Source organism: Elephas maximus, chromosome 2 (assembly GCF_024166365.1).
Source record: "Elephas maximus indicus isolate mEleMax1 chromosome 2, mEleMax1 primary haplotype, whole genome shotgun sequence".
NCBI lineage: Eukaryota > Metazoa > Chordata > Mammalia > Proboscidea > Elephantidae > Elephas > Elephas maximus.
This window is the reverse complement of record NC_064820.1, coordinates 165,595,728-165,618,687: the sequence shown is the minus strand read 5'-3', so window position 1 is coordinate 165,618,687 and position 22,960 is coordinate 165,595,728. Positions and strand designations below refer to the sequence as shown.

The 22,960-nt window shown below is 52.2% G+C and overlaps 1 protein-coding gene across 8 annotated transcripts in view; it reads right to left on the bottom strand.

The window, feature by feature from the left end:
* The window catches only part of TCOF1 (treacle ribosome biogenesis factor 1), a 40,817-nt gene that overhangs the window by 610 nt on the left and 17,247 nt on the right, over positions 1 to 22,960 (bottom strand). For 6 of the 8 annotated variants that reach the window (XM_049874068.1, XM_049874070.1, XM_049874071.1 and 3 more), the window contains 13 exons: positions 18,773 to 18,997; positions 18,481 to 18,669; positions 18,069 to 18,275; positions 15,684 to 15,809; positions 10,058 to 10,244; positions 8,684 to 8,769; positions 7,083 to 7,196; positions 6,432 to 6,678; positions 6,103 to 6,185; positions 5,402 to 5,582; positions 2,916 to 3,467; positions 1,388 to 1,485; positions 624 to 667 (listed from right to left, as the gene is read on the bottom strand). In XM_049874068.1, the coding sequence (XP_049730025.1) occupies positions 641 to 667; positions 1,388 to 1,485; positions 2,916 to 3,467; positions 5,402 to 5,582; positions 6,103 to 6,185; positions 6,432 to 6,678; positions 7,083 to 7,196; positions 8,684 to 8,769; positions 10,058 to 10,244; positions 15,684 to 15,809; positions 18,069 to 18,275; positions 18,481 to 18,669; positions 18,773 to 18,997 (2,322 nt within the window). In that variant the 3' untranslated portion in view covers positions 624 to 640. Of the gene's footprint in view, positions 1 to 623; positions 668 to 1,387; positions 1,486 to 2,915; positions 3,468 to 5,401; positions 5,583 to 6,102; positions 6,186 to 6,431; positions 6,679 to 7,082; positions 7,197 to 8,683; positions 8,770 to 10,057; positions 10,245 to 15,683; positions 15,810 to 18,068; positions 18,276 to 18,480; positions 18,670 to 18,772; positions 18,998 to 22,960 lie in introns of those variants that run through there. The other 2 variants (XM_049874069.1, XM_049874075.1) reach the window with 2 other exon arrangements.

The following is a 22,960-nucleotide window of genomic DNA, read 5'->3' as shown; positions in this document are numbered from 1 at the left end:
CTGACATTTATCAGCACTTCTGTGTCCTAGGAACTGGGCTAAGTGCTTAACTGCCTTTAATTCTCACCTCCATCCTAGGAGGGAGGTTCTGTGTTACCTACCCCCATTTCCCCATGAGCAGATGGAGACTCAGAGAGGTTGGGTGACTCACTCAGTTAACCCTTTCCTGACACCTGGCAGAGCTTTTCCTCTACACAGAAGCACACAGGTCCATTGAATGGCCTGTCTTCAGCAAACCATCTTCCTTCCCAGGAGGAAATGCCCCAAAGTTACAGATCGTAAGGAAAAGGAACTGGATGGCTAGTGAGGGTGAGACCGAGCTGTGCCCGACCTCGAGCCTCCAATTCATCCACTAACAGGCACTCCCCCAGCGCCCACCACCTAAGGCACACACAATGCCCGCACCAGGAGTGCTCAGGTGGCATCTTCCATCACTGTCCTGGATCATTCCGATTCTGCAGCCCTGGCTCCTGGCATCACTTGACTTGCTCCACTGACCTTGAGGAATGAGACCTCTTTCTCCAGTCCACTGGCTCTCTGGCATCACTGTGGATGCTGGAGCTGCCCTCCCACCCCACCTGGGGTGCAGATGGTTGGTGAGGGGTTCCCAGGCCAGAACGTACCTGCCGCTCTGTGCCCCTCAGGCGGTCTGCTCCACTGTCTTCTTCTGTGAGGGGAGAAGGGTGAGAGGCTCTTGTAACTTGAAGTCTCTCCCCACCCACTGCCGCCCCCACCCCCGGACGTGGTGGTTCTCTACTGAACATTCGTGGCTCCCCCAGAAGACACTGGGTATGCAGGGATCACCGAGGGCAGGACTGCACACTACGCCCTCGAGGAAGAAACCCAGAACTTTGTAGCAGTAGGACGTTCAGCTTTTCTAAACCCAGCTAAGGCCCCTGCTGGCCGAGGTGAGGACACCTCTGAGTGTGAGGTGCTGAGGCCCAGGCTGTGAAGACAGCCTTGTTCCGGTGGTCAGCCTTGACACTGCTAAGAAGATGTGTTTTTTGGTGGGGACAGCTGGGCAGACACATCCTCGGTAAGGTTTCCTCTTACCTGGAAACCTGCAATGGCCTACCTGCTCTCCCTGCCCTCCCCTCCTTTTCACCAGCAACCCCTGAGAACATCCTTCTACCTCAGACAGGATGGGGTCACTCATGGCCTGTCACATGCAGACTTTGGCCTCCTCAGGGGCGGAGGCATGCCCTCCAGCTCATCCTTCATGTGTCCCACTCACAAGCCCCACCGCGTACCAGAGAGGAAGGCGGGCCTCCTGGCCCCATGCCCAGGGCTCAGCCTGACACGTGTGGGATGGGGCCAATGACATTCACCCTGGCAACTGGGTTTGGAGCCCTTGTCTAGCTTGAGATCCTTCAGGAAGTTACTGTACCTTTTTTTTCTTTTTCTTCTGGGTTGGTGAGTCAGGGTCTTTGGTTGAGGCCTTTTTTGTTTTCTTCTTCTTTTCCTTTTTTTCCTTGTCTTTTTTTTCTGAGGGAAGAAAGAAAGAGTAAACTTCCTGAACAGCAAATGTTACTCTGAAGCAGTAGGGTCACTGTTGGGAGATACACAGGGGCAGGGCCCCAGGTACCGAGAACTCACTCCAGATGCTGGGTCTCCAACTCTCCCCACCACCCATGGCAAGCCACCAAAACACAGGCTAGTGGGCCTTTGTGACCAGCCATCCTGGCCTGAGAGCTGCCTCAAGACTCCTGCTCCATCTGTGGACTACCTGGACTATTTTTCCTTAAGTTAACTCATTTTTTAAAAAGCATTTACAAACCTATTTAAAAAGGAGACTTTCCATCCTGCTGTAAATGGAAACCCAGTGTCACCAGATAAATTGCTCAGCGTACCAGCAGCCTGCATGTCCTGCTCTGAGGGTGAGCCTCCGCTGGCTCTAGAGTGAGCTGGTTCTTTAGGCATCTTATTAGGTCTCATTCACCTCAGTCACAACACCCAGGGCGGTGCTTGACAGTACTGCCTGAGTTTGAATCTGTCTCCACCTATTATAAGCTCTGTGACCTTAAGTCTCGGTTTCCTGCCTGTAAAATGGGAATGAGCACCACCTACTGCACAGGGCTGGTGTGACGGTGAAATGAGGGCCTGCTGCTTGCAGAATGTAGCATGGAGCTCCATAAGGGGCAGCTATGATGAATGGGAGGCCAATGGTAGCTCAGTGGTAGAATTCTATCCTGCCACGTGGAAGACTAAGTTTAATTCCTGGCCAACCCACCTCATGTGGTGTATTGCTGTGATGCTGGTTTCTGCAGAGCTTTCAGGCTAAAATGGACTAGGGAAAAAGGCCTGGAAATCTACTTCTGAAAATCAGCCAGTGAAAATCCTCTAGATCACAACGGTCTGATCAGCAACTGATCATGGGGATGGCAAAAGGCTGGGCAATGTTTTGTCCCATTGTGCATGACGTTCCGTGAGTTAGGGGCTGACTCAAGGGCAGAGACCAACACGACAATGGTTGGGAATTGGATGCCTAGAGAGAATGGGGCTGGGGATGAACACCAGGTCTTCTGGTTCCCTGGCCATTCTGTATCCAGGGAGCTGGCTGGAGAAAGGATTCCTCCAAGATCTGCTGGCTTGGGTTGGAAGGGAAGGAGCCATCATTCCCTGTCCTTGCTGAGGCCAGATCCTGAGCTCAGACCCGAGAGGGCTGAGGCTAAGAGTATGTGGTTCTGGCCACCCAAAGTGAGCACCAGCACCTGGCCCAAGTTTCTGGGATCCAGTTCTCGCTTTGCTGCTATCTGCCCCCGTGGCCCTGGGCAAACCAGGTCTAGCCTCTCCCTTCTACACGAGACAGGTGAGATCAGGTACTGGCCAAGGGTCCCTCCTGCCCCAGTGTGGCACCTGACACCCCTCAGCGTGGGCGTGGGGACACCAGCTCTGGGCTAGAGCCAGTCACTTACTCTTGTCAGATTTCTTCTTCTCTTTCTTGCTCTTTGGGTTGCTTTCATCTCCACCCTCCACCTTCACCATTCCTGGAACCCCTTCTGGCTTTTCCTTGGCCTCCTGGGAGCCAGGAGATCCCTTCCCCTTCTCTTTGATGTTGCCGCTCGCTTTGTCTCTCTTTGATTTTCCCTTGAGAGTCCCGGGGGCCTTTTCTAGGGAAAGAGCACCCTCCCCACCACCCTCGGCTGCCAGCTTCTTTTTCTTCTTGCTCTTGGGGGTTCCGGCAGCCAACTGGTCTCCCGACAGCTTCCGCTTGAGGCCTGCTCGGGCCTTCTTGCTGCTCTCCTTGGCAGCATCCGCAGCCTTTTTCCTCTCCTGCTCCAGCAACTCAGCCAGGACCTTCGCCACTGAGGCCTGCACCTGGGCCTCACTCAGGGGCCAGGCCTCACTTAGGAGGCGCTGGGTGATGTCACTCTGTAGAGCCAGTGTCGAAGCTGGGGTGTTCACAGCCCCCTTTTTGGGCTTCCGAGGCTTCTGAGGCTTGGTGCCTGAAGCAGCTTCTCTTCTGCCTATGGAGAGAACACTCAGGGTCACAAATCTGGTGGGCACATCTCTCAAAGTGTGTGAGAGCCAAGGAGGTCTGGGGACAGACTCTACCTCCTCGTACACAATACAGATGGAGAAAGTGAGGCCCAGTAGTCACTCTGCCGACACCTTTCTACCCATGTCACATCCCAACTTCACTTCTAGTTTACAGCTCTTTTGTCTCCTCACACTAAAAACTCCACTCAAGTTGGGGTTGGGGATGGACAATGACCCCAGGATGCTCATAAAATGGCCTGAGATCTGTGAGCAAAAGGCCGATGGGAGGGAGATGGCATCATCCAGTCAGGAGTCCTGAACTGGGAGGAAGAAGACCTAGGTTTACCACCAACTTGCTATGTGGCCCTGGCCAGGACGTGGCTCCTCCCAAGGCCTCAGATTCACTGTAAAACGAGGAGTTAGATGAAAGCGGGTCTTCCTATTATAAACCCTAGATTTTTAATATAAGTGAAGGCCACATAGATACTCAGCTCACGTTCGCCTGCACACGGCGTACCCGTGGCCCTCCATGGCCCAGGCGCTGTGGGTGAGGCGCACATGCGCGTGGCACTGACTAAGCAGGTTCGCTGCCTGCCAGAGCCACTTCTGGCGCAGCCTTTGTTTAGAATTTTCCACGCCTCTGCGCTCCTTTGATAATTGTGTGCTGACTACACGTGTAAAAAAAACCTTCCACAGCCCCCACTAAAATGTCTCCCTGTCGCACCCGCCTCTCACAGAGAGAAGAGGCCTAGGGAAGTCAGTGAGCAGTTGACTCCTCTCCTGAGCCAGCAAAGAGCAGGCTGCTGCAGAGGCCCACGGACAGGGTGGGACTGTAGTTAGTGTCTGAGGCCACCTAACTTCCTAGGTGACTCGGAAGACTCTCCTCAATGTTGGGCCCTGGATGGTGGGCCAGTGGTGTGGCCCTGGAGTGTCTACCCTGAGGGGCCCAGTTGGGGACTCCTCCATGTCACAAGGCTGGGGGCTGCTCCCCGCAGTGTGCAATGGGCCCCAGACAGTGCTCCCAGCCCCAATGTGGGGTCTGAAGCAGCTTCTGGCTCCAGAGCTGTGGTGGGCTTGGTGAGGTGGGCCGGCCAGGCTGAGCAGAGGGGCTCTGGGAGCCTGTTCCTGCAGATGAGGCCCAATTCGGCCCTTTGGTGATTCTTTGCAAGAGCAGGAGCTGGCTGGGGAGGGAAGCTGAGGAGGGCACAGCTCACCTGGTAACCCCTTCCTCTACTGCCCATCTCCGTGCTTCCTGCCTATAAACACCCTAGACCACCACGGCTGGGGAACTCCAAGAGCTGTCTCAGGGTACCTAGCTGAGTACCTGTCTCTTTAACTCTGACAGGCTCTGGGATGGCTGACGTTCTGGGCTGCTGACCTGCAACCTCGAAGAGCATCCTATGTACTCTGGTCTGCACCCCAAACCCTGTGCTTCTATTTTCCATGTGTGTCAACCCTGCCGTGTATGGTTAAGACACAAGAGGCCCAGGGAGCCAGGCCATGGCTCTGGGGTCTTCTCCACATGTTGGAGACTCCTCTAAATGTGGCTCACAGACTTCTCTGAGCTACCCTATAAGTCCCTATACCCCACACTAAGAGCCCAGCTCAACCATTTGCTGGAAGAAATCCCAGTAGGGACAGTTGTCAGAGCCAAGGCCTCCTCCATAAGTCAATGGGTACTGTTTCCGCAAATACAGGGGTCATCAGTATCCTCCCAGGCTGAATAAACCCTGACTTCCAGGCTGTCCCAGACCAGAGTCAGATCCCTAGGGGTGGGCCCCACGTACACTTTGATGAGCACCTCAGGTCTGATGAAGGGATAGAAGGCCCCACTCAGAGAGGGCCTGGTGGCAGACAGGACCATATTGGTGGGACTGTCCCTCTGTGTCCTGCTGTGTCCCTCCTGCAGTCCTCGACTCACCTGTTTTAGGGGACATGGTGGCTACTGCTTGTTGGGACTCTGGATCCATCTTGCCGTCCAGGGCATCTTTGGTGGCCAGAGTAGAAGAAACTGAGGGGTTGGGGCCTGGCCTGGGAGTGGCCTTGGAAGCCTGGGAATTGGCTGGGGTCACCCCAGGGGTCACATAACCTGAGAGGAGAGACTGAAGAAGCCCAGTGTGAAAGAGGTCCAGACCCCACCCCACCCCACCCTGCCTCTGCCTGGCCTGCTGTATGGAAGGCTGTTGGGGCAGAGCGGGTGGGCACTGAGGCCCAGGGAGGACCACCCAGCACGCCAGCCCTTTGGGGTTGTTTCCTGCACTATTTTAATTAAATCACATTTTAGACAGATACATTTAATACAGATGGAAAATCACTAGCACTTGCTATGTACAGATAGTAATCTTAAAAGAAATTCCATTCGTTAAAATAAAAAGAAGGCTTTTGTTTGGGTATTAGCTAAAATCAAGGTCAGCCCTTTGTACAGAGTGAAATAGGGCCACACCTCGGGAACCAGGACTACTCTGGTGCCTTGCAGACAGGACCTTGCCCAGCAGGAACCCGTGCCCAGAGCCCTTGGGAAGAGGAAGAGCCTAGGCCACTGACCTGGGGATAGCCTTGGCCTGAGACTACACCAGGTGGTCCAGGACCCCTGAGGTGGCCAGTCCTCCCCCTTGCAGTTACCTGGGAAGGCTCCACCACCTCCTCCTCACTGGACTCTGTGGTCTCTTCCACCAAGGTCTCCCTTCCGGAGGGCGTTGGACCTACTGCAGAAGCAATGGCATTCTGTTGGGAGTCCAGGTGGCCTCTGCCCCCTCTGTATTCTCCTCACCCTACTGCCCAAGACTTCAGCTGTTCATTCATGGGGTTGTACAGGCGGGGAAACCGAGGCCAGTATGGGAAGACTTGGCCAATGTCTCAGAGCAAGTCGAGGTAAAAGCTGAGGCCACAGCCCAGAGCTACCTCTCAGCCCTTTCCAGGCCCACCTGAGCCTTCCCTCCTGGCATCCTCACCTGGCCTGTGTGCCACCTTGGCCCTCTGGGCACCCTCAGCATCCTGCTTGCTCTCTGAAGAGCTGTCACTGCTCTCCTCGCTGTCCTCTGAGGTCCGAGAGGCATTGGTTTTGGGGTGTCTTGAGGCAGTGGCTGCAACTGGCTGGGCCTCAGGAAGCTTGGGGTTTTTCGGCTTGTTGGTGCCTCTGGCCTGGACAGGGCTGCTCTGGGGACTCAGCACAGGGGATTTTCCTAGAGTACTGCCCACCTAATTTGGTACAAGGAGAAAGAGTGGAAGGAAAATATCAGGGGAAAGAATACCTGGTGTTTACTAACACTTCAGTAAGGGCCAGGCACTGTTAGGCCCTTCACACACACAGCCTCATTTTGTCCCCTCACAACTCCCTAAAATGGGTGCCATTATCCCTGCTTACAGACTGGGCAACTGAGGCCCAAGGAGGTCAACGTGCATGCTGAGGTCACAGGGCAGGTGAGTGGTGGCACTGGGATGAATCCCCTGCCTTTGTTGTCCCTCCCACACTGTGGATTTTGATCACATGCCCCCACACCTTCTCTGGGAGCAGAGCTGACGGCCCTGCTCCGCACTTCCTGATCTGCTCCCTCAGCCTCAGACGTGACTTGCCCACGAAACTGCCTACTCCCCAAGCTCACCCCACTTGAAGGCTGTGTCCTGGCAGCAGGAGGCTGGGCCTCATTGGCCTTCTGAGCAAGGACCTTCAGCGTAGCCTGGGTCAGTGGAAGGGAAGCCTGGTTCTTCTTTGTCACCTGTGGACAGCAAGAGGCACCCTAATAAGACTCAGGGGTCCTGGGGATGTCATCTGTGCCACACCCTGGTCAGATCCTGCCTGGCTGGCGGTGGGGAGGGGACCCAGGCAGAAGGAGCCATGGGGCTGGGCAGGGGGCTGTGAGGTGGGCAACGGGGCAATGCCACCACCTGGGTAGAAAATGGGTGCCAGGCTCCAGGTTATGAATTACTGATATTCCTCCTCAAAGGGTGCAAAGGCAACCGTCAGCCCAGGGGAGGGAATCAGCTCAGCAGGGTCCACCACCCAATCTGAGCCTTAGCAGGGACAAGCCTCTAGCCTGGTGGCTGCAACAGCCTTCTAAACGGTCTCCCTGTTGGCATTTCTGCTTCCTGCACCCACCAGCAGCCAGAGAGAGAACTTAAACATGAAACTGGGCATGACCCCTTGCCAAAAATCTCCAGGCTTCCCACTGACCTTCTGTTGCAACACTGGCCTCACCATGGCTGCCAGTTCTGTGTGCTGTGGCCCCTCGCCCCCTGCTACTTCATTCCAGCTTTTGGTCCCTCTGCCCCTTGGTGCTGCTGGTTCCCAGACCACCCCTCCCACTGCCCATCCTTTCCAAAGCACCCTATAGGGACCACCCTGGTGCCTTGTAGACAGGACCGCCCAGGGCCCCTGAGAAAAGGAAGGGCCCAAAATCCTGACCTGGGAAATGGGCATTAGGTAGACGGAGCCTGGCCTAGGGTCACTCCATTATTCTCTGTTTCCTTCAAAGCACCTACCGCATTTGGTGAGTACTGTATTTGTTTTTTTTGGTTTTCTTGTTGAATGGCTACCTCCCCGTTTGTCCTTAATGAGGACAGGGACCCAGCCTGCCTTGTGCTGACACGAGCAGTCTCAGCACCACCTGCTGGCTGAAGGGCCAGATGGATGCAGGTTTCTGGAGCAGTACCCTCCCAGCACCCATGCTCAGCTCATGGGAGCCCAGTGAGTGGGTGGTACACCAGCCCCTTTGAGCTGGGGGTGCCTGACTCCCCCTACAGTCAGCCCCAGTGCTCTCCTGGGTGCTCAGAAGCAGGGGGAGAGGTGGGGAACTTCTCCCTCTCAGTGGGATGGAAAACAGACACAACCCTCTCTGGCGGGGGGCGCTCAGTTTTATCACCTGAACATTGAGCCGGTAATTCTACCTTGCCTGGCTTTTAGGTTTAGGCTGGGAAGAACGCTAACAAGTCACCATTACAAATCTCTAAAGGACAACTTTTGTTATGGCATTTCAAAACCAAGAGAGAGAAAAACCCCATCAGAAGCCTGACCATTCTGGGAAACCTAAAGGAGAGTCAAGGATGCCGCGTTCCCGATTGTGCTCCCTGACAACTCCAGCAGAAGGGAGTACCACGTGGGGCAGCCACCTCTGGGTGAGGGGTTGGCCACGCGTAGCAAGCAGGTAAGGCTGGGCAGAGTGGGGAGGCCCCACGGCCCGCACAGCCTTGTCCTGCCCCCACGTACCTGAGGGGCTGGCACCTTCTGCTGCTTGCCTTCCGCCACTCCTCTGGATTCCTTGCTGCTGCTGGCTACCACGTTGGTTTTAATGACTGAAATGGGGTGGGAAGGGGAAATGTCAGGGCACAGAAGTCCCAGGGCCTCCCCAGCAGCAGTAAAACCCATTTCAGCCCTTCCCAGGGCCTGGCACAGTGCTCAGCACTTACGCAGGTAAAACTTTTTTAATCCCCATGCCCAAGCCTTCCTAGCAGCTCTCACAATCCCCATTTTACAGATGAGGGAACCGAGGTGCAGGGCAATCAAACAGTTGCTGGGCCATGACCCAGGCTTTCTCCTCATCACCACCCCCCGCCCCCGGCCATCCTTCAATCCTCCACAAGGTCCCCTCTCTCGGCTGGCCAGGCCATGGCTCATGAGTAAGGTGCTGGCACATGGGTGGCCAAGGAGACATTCCTGAATTTAGAACAGTCCCTCGGAAGATTCATGGCCGGCCATGTGCAAAAGCTCAGGCATGGATGTTCACTGTAGCACTGTCTATGACAGCGAAGAACAGCCTTCAGCTGCCTCCAACATGGTGCTGGTTAAATAAACTAGGGTCTGTCCGCCCAAAGGACTACTTTGTAGGCAGAAGAAATCACACTGTAAATATGTCATGACCAAAGGAATGATGTTTACAACACAGCAAGTGAAGATCACGGAACACTGTGACGTGTGACTTCACTAGAAAAACACATGTATGCTTTAGGCTTCTGTAAAGTTAAACTGCTCTAAGATGCTAACAGTAGTAATGCTAGGTAGCAAGATTACAGGCAATTTTTTTGTGTGTGAATATGTATTTCTTAATTGTCCTACCAAGATCAAGTACTATTTCCTCATAAAAAGCATTATAATAGCAGTAACATTAACTATTTTTCTGCTACCACTGGTGAAATCACTGATTCTCAGAAGCTGAAGAAAGCCCAAATCTGGTCTTGTCTCCTTTTGATATGTGTAATCCTCTCCTATGGTATCTCTGCTTAGGGACTATCTAACCAGCTTTACATGCCACCAGTGACGGCAAACTCACTACCACCCTGACAGCTCACTTCATGTTCAGTCGGTTGCTACAAAGCCTTTCCTTAGGCTGTGCAGAAACCTGGTCCCTATAGCTCCCAGCTACCAGTAGGGGTTCCAGCCCTGAAAGCCCCCACAGAGAAGTCCTGGGAAGAGTTCCTCCAGAGCTGCGCACCTGAGCCAGCCCTGCATCCTAGTGCAGTGCAGTGCAGGCCTAGAGACCTGGCCCGAGCCCCTCCTGGCCAACAGTCTCCTGTGTGACCCGGGCCAGGGCCCTCTCCCTCTGGGCCTCAGGCAGTGAAGCACCGCGCCACAGGCCGCGCTCACCAGGAGTGGAGCACTGGGTGGCTGGGATCACGTCCTCATCCTCGCTCTCGGAGGAGGAGCTCCTGGCTGTGCTCTCCGAGGCCCGGGCCTTCCTTGGGGCACCCGCAGCCTGGGCTGGCGCAGGGGTAGCAGCTGGGCCAGCCGGACTACGATTAGGGTCGACAAAAATCAGAGGGGGTTTAATCACCTTGAAAAACAAAAACAAAACACACCCCCGCAGTGATTAAAGGCTTGGCCAGGGAAGGGGAGGTGAGGGTGGGGGACGGTTTTACAAGGCAAGGGGTCCAAAGCACTTGGGGCAGCTGAACAAAGTCAAAGACTATTCTAGCTGCCCAAGGCACTCCCAGCCCCCTCCCATGCCACCCACCTGCCAGGCCCCAGCACAGCACTTCACAGTTCACAGGGGCCCATCTACCCTCACAGTGAACCCCTGAGGTCAGCAGTACCACGTCTATTATACCTATTGGAAAACTGGAACTCCAGAGAAGAGAGTGGCCCAAGCTCACATAGCCCAGTGGAAGCGGAGCCAGGGCCAGAACCGTGATTCAGTGCTCTTTCCTCTGCTGACTGCAGTCGGACACCTGCTGAGCAGGCCTGCTCTCAGCAGTGTCTCCCCTTGACTGGTGGTGATGTCAGATTCACCCAGGGAGCTGTTACCAACCTAGGTGCCCCACCCCAGAGTCTTTATTTAAAATAATATTTTATTGTGTTTTTGGTGAAAGTTTACACAGCAAATTAGGTTCCTCTTTGACAATTTCCACACAAATTGATCAATGACATTAGTTACATTTCTCACATCGTGTCCACATTCTCATTGTGTTCTGGTTGTTTCCTTTCCAGTACTTTAGTTTCCCTGCCCCCTTATCTTCTTGTCTTTGCTTTGGATTAAATGTTGACCTTTTGGACTCATACGGATGGTTTTTAGTAAAGCACTGATCTAATGGGTAATATTCTTTATTTTGTGGGTTACTCTGCTTTTCTGTTAAAAGGTGATCTTGGGACAGTTTTGGTTCAAGGTTTAAAGAACGTCTCAGGGTGACAGTCTCAGGTGGTCCAGTTAGTCTGGCCTTTTTTTTTTTTTTTAAAGAATTTGAGTTTTGTTCTGTATTTTTCTCCCATTCTAACCAGGATCATCTATTGTGCCCCTGGTCAGATTGGTCAGTGTTGATAGCCATCTAGTTCTCACCCCAGAGATTCAGATGCAGCACTCCTGGGGTGAGGCCCAGGATGCTTCCCCCACCGACAGTGACCCAGTTTCTTCAACAAGTAAACTGCAGGGGGGAGGGTAGGGAGCAATCAATTAACAGAGTTGAGAGACTAATAACCAAGGCACTGTGTGGCCTTCACTTGGATTCCCATTTGAAAGCATCAAGGATAAGAATCATTACCTAGGAAATGGGAACAAAGACTGGGTAGGTGATTTAAGAAAGCACTGTCAAGTTTTTTAGGTGTGGTATTGTATTATGGTTATGCTTTACAAAAAAAGGGGGTGTGTTCTCATTTAGAATTGCACAACTGAAATCCTGGTGGATGCTGAGGATAGGCCTGGGACTGTCTTCAAAGGAATCTGGGATGCTGGGGGAGTGAGTGGTGGGCAGGGGTTTGGATGAAATGTGCCTGGTCACGGATTGGTAAAAGTTGTGGTACACAGGGGCTGTTATACTATTCTATCTTTGGGTATATTTTCAATTTTCCAATAAAACATTAAAAGAAAAAGCAGCAGCAGCAGCTCCCTGGTATCCCACAGGCCAGGCAGTGGGAAGCCGGCTCCGGTGACAAGCCCACTGCAGAGCAGGGCCTCTCTTTGTTTCCTATATACTCACAGCAACCTTTCAAAAAGCCCACCAAACGAGAAGTGGGGAAGTCTACTTTTCCAGTCCCCAGTGTCAGATCTGGTGGCAAGTTTTGCTCCCTCTCTGGCCAGTAGGAAAAGGTGGGGCCAGAAAATAAGGGCGCTGCCTGAGGTCAAGAGGGGCAGGGTCCCAAGTGGAACCCAAGACTCTGTCCTCTGCATCGTCCTGTCCACCTCCCACCTCCCTGCCCCCTCAGCGTGCTATGCAGACAGAGGTAAAGTAGAAGGTAAAGGAAAGGTGCGGGCTTGAGGGTGGGAGCTCTGCTGGGCTTAGGCCCTTCCTAGCCCTGTCAAACTGCCTCCTCCACGGCTGCTCTGATCTGCCACTTCCAGAGCCTTCCTTCCCGCATGATGAAAGAGAGAAGGATGGGAAGTGGGAGAAGGCGTACAGTTGAGGGAGGGGGGATCTATATATATGCGAGAAGACAGAGGAACAGATTGTTGGGGACCAAGAGAGGCAACGAACCCACCGAGGCAAACAATAGCGTCTCGGGATGTTAAAAGCAGCTCAGCAGCAAATGTCTCCTTCTCCTAGCTCCACCTGCCCACGCCACCCCACCCCGGCCTCTGGGCTGTGGGAGGAGGGTGGTGCAGGGGGCCTGCTACAGAGGGTGGGGCCCAAGGGGACCACTGAGGAACACTTTTGGGGCAGGAGCACAAAGACAGTCTGCAGAGCTCAAGGAGGTGGGCTATGCTGCCACCTCAGCCACGACTTCACTGTGTACTCAAGCCCCTGAGCTTCAGCCTCAGTTTCCCCTTTTGCTGAACGGAACGCTGGTAATACCAGCCTGGCCTCACTCACTGGAGGGGTTCTACTGTACTTTGGAAACTGCAAAGCACAGTAAACACAGGGGTGCCAAACAAGGGCTTCCTTCGGGGGAGGTCAGAGAAAACTGACCAGAGGCTGCAACGGTGAAACCATCCATTGGCTGGACAACACTGGGCTGTGCAGCCTCAGGATCCAGGGACCCTGACCTGCCTGCAGGGCCCACCACGTCGGAACCAACCTTGGGGGCCTTTCAGGCAGCACCCACCACCCACTGTCCCAGTGGAGCTCAGCACAACCTTGCCCTCATTCGAGCAAGTCAGGGCAGAGTGGGGGTGGGGGGCTGCTGACCCCAGGCAAAGGACACAGCCCAAAGGCACCCAAGGTGACAGAGCTCCAAGACTCTCCCACAATTGCCTGGGGACTGGTTAACAGGTCCTGGGCCAGCCCCACCCCAGAGGGCTGAGAAACTAGCCCCAGGGATCCTCATATACCCGGGTTTGAGAAGGCTGCCATGAGTATCCTTCTCTAGCACCCGCCATGGGACAAGCAGCCTCACCAAGGCTCCCAGCAGACTGGAGCCAGAGCCAGGACAAGAAGTGAGCTCTCTAGGCCCCAGGCAGGAGCTCTTTCCAGGATCGAACATGTTAGGCCCCTGATTTCACAACCCAGTTTAGTTTCTTACAGGTCCCCTCCTCTCTGACTTGACCTGAAGCTCTGAGAGCAGGGCCTATGTCTTTTTTCATTTGGTGCACAGCCCAGGCCCCAGCAAAGACCCTGGCCTGAGGTGTACGCTCAGCACTAACAGGGCTGAGACAGAGACTAACCCCCTGAAGTGTCTCTCAGCGTAGGACAGTGGGCTCCTCCTGCAGGTGGGGAGACTGAGGCACAGTCAGGGGGCCTGGGAATGGAGCCATAATCCCTTCCTCTGCCTCCCAGCCTGGGGACTCTGCCCACCACCCCAGCATCGATGGGCTAATAATAAAAACAGAGAATGAAACCTGTCAACAGACAAGTGTTTGATAAATGCATAATGACGGTAATAATCATAATTAGAGAGCGGGGATTAAGGAGCTAAAAATCCCCCAGTTAGGCGGAGGCTGCAGCAGTCCCAGGCTGAGCCCGTCTTCCCTGAGTCTTCCTGGGGGAATGCGCACACTGCCGACTTTCTTCTTTTTTAATAGGGACTCCAGAATCTTCAGGACTAACGTACCAATTAAATGGTTCAATTTAAGCATGATGTTCATTTTAATTGTGTTAGTCCGCCCCCGCAGAGAAAGACAAGCAGCCCCCTCCCTCCCAGCTGTTTAGATCCCACTCAGAGAGGACTCCACAAAGAGGGTGAGGCCCACGCGCCTGCTTGCTTTCTTCCTTCCCCAGGGAAGAGAGTCCCCGGTGTCGGGGGCCTGCCGGGTGGTGGGTCAGGGTGGTCTGCCTGGATTCACATGCCAGGTCCGCCCATTAGGCTACGTGATGCTGCGACAGATCACTCGACTTCTCCAAGCCTCATTCCCTCCTCAAGATGAGAATAACAAAAAGACCTATTCTCACAGGGCTGTTGTGGGCACTACACAGAGTGACACAAGCGTAGGGCTTAGTACAGTGACTGGCACACAGTAAGTGACCAATAATGTCAGCTAGAGTTGTTCATTAATATTTTTGTAATCAGTGCTGTTGAGAAGGAGCCCTGGAGGCACAACAGTAAGGCACTCGGCTGCTAACTGAAAGGTCAGGGGTTCAAACCCATTAGCAGCTTCAAGGGAGGAAAGACCTGGCAATCTGTTCCCATAAAGATTACAGCCTAGGGAACCCTATGGACAGTTCTACTCTGTTCTACAGGGTTGCCATGAGTCGGAACTAAGAAGCCCTGGTGGCGCAGTGGTTAAGTGCTCGGCTGCCAGCTGAAAGGTTGGCAGTTCAAACCAACCAGCTGCTCTATGGCAGAAAGATGTGGTAGTCTGCTCCAAAAAAGATTACAGCCTTGGAAACCCTATGGGGCAGTTCTACTCTGTCCTATAGGGTCGCTATGAATCAGAATTGACTCAGCGGCATGCAACAACAACATTCTGTTGAGAAGAGAAAGGCAATGAGCACCCCGTCACTGGAATGGTACAAGCAGCAGTTGCCTGCCCTGAGGAATGAACAATATGGACGTAATATGTGCTATGTAAGAGGAGACAGTTAAAGGCCCCCACCAGCCTGTGGGGGTGGGAAGATTCCAGTATCTCTGGTTAGGTCCTGAGAGGGGAACGGCAGGCTGAGGAACCTGGTGGAAGACTCCAGGGGCCTGAGGCTAGAGGAGGACAAAGGGCAGTGTAGCCACTGGGACGGCCTGGGGTTCACACAGTGGCCTGGGCCACGCCAGCCCGACTGACTTGGGCTGCTGGAGCTTTAAGCTCCTGGTACAGAGGAGCAATGGGAAGGTGTGCTGCAGGATCTTGAGCAAGGGTCTCAGGTGAGGCCTATGGGGTCCTGGTGGACCCTGCAGAGAAGGCACTCAGCTCCAACCAGGAAACAGGGACATACAGGAGCCAGGGGTCACTGTTTATGCCCTTTCTCAGCCTCTTACAGGTCATGAGAATCTGGGAAAACCACTTCAACTCTTAGGGCCTTGATTCTTGTCAACTGAAACAACACTACCTGGTTTCCTGTTAACAGGTACCACGTACTGGGTGGGGATGGTACACAGCAAGAGAAGGGCACCGTTATTCCCCATTTTACAGCTAAAACACCTCAGCCTCAGCATGGTTGCGGCGTTTGACCAGGGTCATGGAGTTTGGGTGGCAAAGCCAGGATTTGACCCTATGTTGTCTGGCTCTGAAGCCTGTATGTTCAACTACACAATTCTCCCTACCTCATGGGGTTACTGTAAAGAAGAACGGCTCACACATAGGAAAGAGCTCTGGAAACTGTGAAGTGCTGTTTAAATGTAAGGAGGGAGGCAAGGTTTTCCACAGGGGCACATTTGCCCTCATCCACAAAAGGCTTGCTGCCCCGGCACGGCCTACCTGGCCTGATGGCAGCTCCTCCTCACTGCTCTCTGAGGACCCCTCTGCGTTCTTCTCTGGGGGTGCTGGGGCCAGGGTCTTGCTTCTGGCAGGTTTGCAGTTATCCTCCTTCCGAGGGGACAAGATCTGAACAAGCACATTGAGGAGTGGGGGACATTAGCTGAAGAGAGCACAGTTGAAGGACCAGGAAGACTGGTCCTCACGGGCTCTGGCTCTCCCTTCCTGCACACACAGAGGGCAGCTGCTGGCCCAGCACACCCCAGAGCCACTGGAAACACAGGCTTCCACCCCGGCTATGTTCTCTCCAGAGCTGACTCTGAACATGAAACGGACCTATGACTCAGATGCAACTAGAACCTGATGGCTGGAGTGCCGCTGGCTGAGGGCCTGAAGGAGAGGTGACAGCAGCCTGGGACAAGGATGCAGGAGTGATCAAGTGGCCCACGCACAGCTCACACCTGGTTGTGACACTCCCAGTTAACAGCACTCCAATGAATGCCATCCCCTCCTGCCAGGCCAAGCATAAATGAGGGGGCTGGCTTGGTGAGAGAAGTCCCTGTGTGGTACAAACTGTTAACAATGCTCGGCTGCTAGCTGAAAAGCTGAAGGTTTGAATTCACCCAGAGGCACCTCAAAAGAAAGGCCTGGCGATCTACTTCTGAAAAATAAGCCACTGAAAACCCTACGGAGCACGGTCCTACTCTGACACACGTGGGGTCACCATGCGTTGGTGTCTCCTTGACAGCAACCGGTTTTTTGGTTTGGTGGGAACTGTTGTCAGGAGGCCAGAGGAAGAGGACTCAGAGAACAAGGATGTATTGTCAGACAGTGAGAAGGCAGCACTGTTAGTGATGCCAGGAGGGGCAGAGGGCAGCCCTGTGCTTTCCTACCTGCACGAAGGTTCCACCTCTCACTATGCAGTTCCACTCAGAAAAGTGGGACCCAGGTTGCCCAAGCTTCTAATTTCTCAAGAGAGGCTAGAAGACCCTGATCTGTACGTGTCATTTTCCAATGTTTAAAAGGGAACTACAGTGCACACTGTTGGCTGCCTCCCCAACGGCAATACCCCCATGTCTTCCTTGCTAACAAACCCCCTATCACATGCTTTGGGAAAGGTGATCCCTTCTTCCAGCCAATCATGTGCACGCCAGGCCCCTCCTCACTGACTGGCTTTGCAGGAGGAGCATGTGCCCTAAGTCTGGCCAAGGAGACCTAAATGGAAGTCGGCTGGGGGATCTCCTAGCTCTCCAGGAGCCACAGCAGCCCTCCTGTGACAATGAGGCTGCTAGAACATAAAGACAGAAGAAATTCAGGTTGCCAATAATACTGAACTGCTGAACTAACTGCCTTTATAGCCACCTGTTATACACAGGGTCACTGTGAGTCAGAACTGCCTCGACAGTACATAACAACAGCAACAGCTACCCTACTCTGGGACTTCTTGCATTGTGACATAGTCAATCCCCTTACCATTCAAGCTCTTTTGAACTGGGTTTTCTCCTGCAGCGGAGGACATCCTCACTGATACAGTAACCAATTTAAAACAGAAACCTAGGAGAGGATGGCAGGTGGCCTGGTGCCGGATTTCCAGCTCCTCTTAAGAAACGGAAGACCTGGCCACATTGAGGTACATTTCCACAAGGTCACGATCAGCTCCAGCTGATAGGAGCTGTCCCTCTAGATGGGGCAAGGGCTCTCCATTTGCCCTAATTGCCACTACTCCCTACTGTCTCTCCTGACACTAAGGTTGAATGTCAGTTGCCATCTATCACTTCTACCTGGGCACTACATGTACTAGAGTCTGTTACCCCGGACTTCTGTAGGACACAGCCACCATGTTGAAACAGAGGGAAAATGGTCCTGGTCAAAGATGGCTTCTCATTCCTTCTCTTCCCATTCCCTAGAGCCATCTTCACAATTAGTCAGATGAGCCCTCCCTAGGCAGCTGCACCTTCCCAGGTGAGGCCCCAAAACCCAGGTGAGGGATATGACTTCCTCTACTTTCCCTGGGCCTGAGGCATCTGCACCATAGACCAAGCCTCCTCATCCCTAACTCTGATATCTTTGGATTCTTCGTCTTGTTTGCCTTGGTGGAAGTTGCTGGTTTAGCCTTCCAGAGGGCTGGTGTGTCTGCTCGTGCTGTGGAGGCCTTGGTAGACACGGGAGTGCCTGTGACATCTGTCACGGGGGAAGTGTTGGTTTGGGGGGTTTTCACAACAGGTTTCACCTAAGGATACATGGAGGACAGCAGTTGGGGAAGAGATCCTGCAGTCAAGGCCTTAATTGGTGGTCTTCCTTCCTGCCTGGCCCTGAACCCAAGTTCTGACCAAGGAAGAGCAGGTGCAGGTGGCTGGGAGACCTAGCTGCCTCCTCATTAGGTCTCACCTGGGCGGGTGTCACAGCTGCTGGTGCCTCCTCCTCGCTGTCCGACTCCTCCTCGCTGCTGTTCTCTGAGTCCTCCTTCAGCTGCCCTGCCTTGGTGGCTGTAGGCCCTGTCTTCCCAGGGGCTGCTGGGGCAGCCCCTTTCCCTGGGGATCCCTTGGTGGAGGCTGAGGCAGCTTTGACCTGGGGGGCTTTCCTTGAGGGCTTCGCCTGTAGTGAGAGGGATAGAATCAGGGGAGGGAGTCTAGAGGGCAGGTGTGTGTGGAGACACAGGAGTTTGACCGGGCAAAGGTATGCGAACTGTTGGCAGGAGCTGCAGCCTGAGGCACACCTGGGGCTCATGGCACAGAGGAGGAGGCACAGTCTGCCAGCAGGGAAGCACAGGGCTGCCCTCTGCCCCTCCCCTGGGCCTCACCTGAGCTGGAGCCTCTTCCTCACTGTCTGACTCCTCCTCGCTGCTCCCTGAGTCCTCCTCCTGGGGCCCCCTGACTGCCCCTGTCTTGGCCGGGGCTGCTACAGCCACTGCCTTCCCCACAGCTGGCACAGACACCTGGCCCTGCACCAAGATGGCACTGCTTTGAGGGGTTCTCATCGGCGGCTTTACCTGAATGCAAGGAGATAGCAGTGTTGGAGAAAGAAGTGAACAGCATGGTTCCTTTGAGGTTAAGCTCCCAACCATGGCACAATTGTAAAGAAATCACTCCCACCTGTGTGGGACCCTTATCTGGGGTGGGTTCACTGCTCGGTCGTCCTCCTCTCTGCCCCAACTCTCTTGTGGCTTTGGCCCCACTGGCCTTAGCCGGTGATACCAGTTTGGCTTGAACACCTGTAGTGATTGCTTTTCCAGAAGTTGATGCTGCCCCTTTGACTGAAGACACTCTGGGAGAAGCTGGGTTGGCTTTGATCTGAGGAGTTTTCACTGAGGCCTTCACCTGGAAGGAGAAAAGAGGATTACAGAAGCAAGAACGTGAGCAGCAGGAAAGCAGTTAGCTGAGAACACTGACTCTGGAGTTGGAATGTCTGACTTTGGATTCTGGATCCCCAATTAATAGTGGTGTGAGCCTAAGCAAGTCACTTGCCCTCACTGGCCTCAGTTTCCTCCTCTGTAAAATGGGCATAATATAAGGCTGACCTATAGGGTTATTCAGGAGTCCCTGGGTGATACAAATGATTAAAAGCTAGCTCAGCTCCTAACCAAAAGATTGGCAGTTCAAATTCACTCATAGGTGCCTCGGAAGAAAGGCCTGGTGATCTACTTCCCAAAAAGCGGCCATCGAAACTCCATTATATTGGAGAGCAATTCTACTCTGACACACATGGGGTCTCCATAAGTCATTGCTTATGTTTATCAACAACATGAAGAAATCTGGGAATTCCACCAAACATATGAAAATTAAACAACCCCTTCTAAGTAATCAATGAGTCAAAGAATGAAAATGAAAATACAACATTTAAAAATTCATGGGATGAAGCTAATGCAGTCCTTAGAGGGAAATTTATAACTTTAAATATTTACATTAGAAAGAGCTAAAACCAATCGACAAAGATTCAACCTCAAGAAGCTAGAAAAAGAACAAACCAAACCCAAAATATAGGGAGAAATAATAAAGATCAGAGTGCAAACCAATGAAATAGGAAAACAATAGAGGAAATCAATAAAATCTAAAGTTAGTTCTTTGAAAAGGACAAAATTGATAAATCTTTAGCTAGACTGACCAAGAAAAAGAGAAGACACAAATTACCAAAAGTCAGGTAAGAAAGGGGGACATAACTACAGACCTTATAGAAATGAGAAGGATTATAAGTGAATATTATGAGCACCTTTATGCCAACAAATTAGACAACTTAGATGAAAGAAGGAAACCCTGGTGGCGTAGTGGTTAAGTGCTACGGCTGCTAACCAAAGGGATAGCAGTTCAAATCCACCAGATGCTCCTTGGAAACTCTATGGGGCAGTTCTACTCTGTCCTATTGGGTTGCTATGAGTTGGAATCAACTCAATGGCACTGGGTTTGGTTTTTTGGTTTTGGTTAGATGAAAGAAATTGCTAAAAAGACACATACTACCAAAACTGACTCAAGAAGAAATAAAAATATGAACAGGCCAATATCAATTTAAAAAATTCATTTAGTAATTAAAAATCTTCCCCCACACAAAAAGAGCCCAGGCCCATATGGCTTCACTGGTGAATTTTATCAAACATTTTAGAAAGAAGTAATACCAATTCTACACAAACTCAGAAACCAGAGGAGGAGGGAATACCTCCCAACTCATTTTATGAGGCCAATATCACCCAGATATCAAAGCCAGACAAAGACATCAAGAGAAAACTACACACCGATTTTCCTTACAAACACAGACACGAACATTTTTTAAACAAATCAGGAAACCAAATCCAGTAACAAATAAAAAGCACATACACCATGACCAAGAGGGTTTATTCCAAGAATAAATGGTTGACTTAATACCTGAAAAATCAATACCATCATATTAATCACCATTATATTAATAAAGAACAAAATCATACGATCATCTTGATAGACACAGAAAAAGCATTTGGCAAAATTGATAAGAACTCTCAACAAACTAGGAATAGAAGGGGACTTCCTCAACCTGAGAAAGGCATCTATGAAAAGCTTACAGCTAACACCACACTTACTGGTCAAAGACTGAATGCTTCCCACTTAAGGTCAGAAACAAGGCAAGGATGTCACTTTCACCACTACCATTCAACATCATTCAAGAGGTTCTAGCCAATAAACAAATAAAAGACACCCGGGGGAAAGGAAAAAGTATAACTTTTTATTTGCAGTCAACATGATCTATATGCAAAAATTTCTAAGGAATCTACAAAAGCCACCAGGACTCATAAGGAAGTTTAACAAAGTGACAGGATGTAAGATCAACACACAACACAAGGTCAGGCCCAGAGGCGCTCCAGCATTCGTTCAGTCATTCACCAGACACTAACTGAGCGTCTCTCATGCCCTTCTCACACTAGAGTTGTCTTCCTAGGACATTTATATCCTGAATAATCTCTTTCCTGAGTCTCAGACATACCAATCCTCAGTCTTTGCTACTTTTTTAGATTTGCTTGTTTCGAGCCTCAATTCCTAAATGGTAGTTTACTTTGAGCGGGCTGGGAATCCCTCAGTAGATCACTGACCTGGTCTGGCTCATCTCTGACCCTGGAAATGCTGAGCACAGTGTGGGACCCATTTAGTGTGTACAAGCATTTTGAGGGTGAGGCCATGCAAGTCTTATCTCACTTAATCCATGTAATAACCCCACAAAATGGACACAGTTACTGTCGTTATTTTACAGACGAAGGCAAGGAAAAGAAGGTGGTCCGCAAGACTCCTCCTATCAGCCCAGCCTGTTGTAGTGGAGGCTCTTCTAGCTTCTGGAAGCTAGGAGAGGCACCTGTTCTGACAGGGTATCTGTCTAAAAAGCTAGGCCCCCAGAGAGGGAACAGCAGCTCTACTTTTCACCCTGGGAGAAAGTCAGGCGCAAAGGCGGAATCATCTCCTTGGCGGAGGAAGTCTGGGCCAAGGATATGGCAAAAGGAAGTGGGAAGGGCAAAGGCTTTCCAGGCAGGAGCCTTGGGGCACAGGTCCAACTTTGACCCTCGGCTGGCTGGCTGAGTTGGAGCACATCACCAAACAACCCTCTAAGTTCTAATTTCCTCTCCCAGAAACCAAAGCAAATGAATCATCTACCTCATAGCACAGGTGGGAGGCTCAGAGGGAAAGGCAAATATTTAAATGCTCTGCAAAATAAAACTTAATAAGGGACTGGGTCTAAAGGTGTCTATGCCTTAAAGAAAAGGGAGAGGAGCCTGTAGCATCTCAGGAAGGGGCGTAGGCATAGATAGTTTAAAACCTCACTTGAGGAATCATAGGACTATGGGTCATATAAGCCAATGGTGAGGGGGATAAAAAAAATCCATAGAAATGTGTGCTCTGGTACAGAGGGAAAAGAAATGACTAATTTCTGAGTGGTTACTAAAAAAAAAAAAGTAACAATTAAAAAATAATAAATTGTGGGTGGGTGAGTACAGAGAGGGAGCTATCTCCACTTGTACCAGCTCTTCCAGGCTGGGAGATGACTCTTGATTCTGTTCCACACTGGCCTGGCCCACCTCGCAGTGACAAGGCTTGCTGGTACGAGAGGGGAGATCGCCTTAAATTCTCTCCCAACACTGTGAGGGTCAATTTCCAATATACAGAAGAGTCAACGAGGCACCAGTGGATTCTATCACTTGCCTAAGATCAGCTGGGACACAGAGCCAGACTTGGATCCAGGTGGTCTGGCTCTAAACCTCCTGCCGTTCTTTTCTGCTTCAACTCAGCTGAGCCAGGCACCTTCCCAGCCCCTGGCCTTCGCACAGGCTGGTTTCTCTGCCTGCAACATTCTACCCCTCCACTTCATCTGGTCAGCTCTTTCAGCCCACGGTCTAGATGCCATTCCTTCCCTCCTGAAAACCCTCTAGACATTATCACTTGCCATGCTGTGCTAGCCCAGGTATATATTCTCTAACACCATCCTTCTCACACCATGCTGGAATAACCTGTGTACATGTTCATGTCCCCTCCAACTAGGCTGGGAGCTTTCTGAGGGCCAGGTCACAGGAGCCCCAGACCAGGATAGTGTCTAGCAGGGTGGTACTCAACATAGATTGTGGAAGGCACAGGGAACCTCAGTGAAAATTAGAAGACCACGAAGGAGACCCTAGAGCTCTGATAGGCACACAGACACGGAGAAGTGGGAAATGAGGCTGAGTTAAGGCTGCCCCTGAGCTTCAGCTTCTGTACTCCCAGAGGCAAGAGCAGACAAGGCCATCCTCAGCCCCGCCCAGGCACAGATGTGGGAGGGAGGGGAAGCTCTTCCTAGGC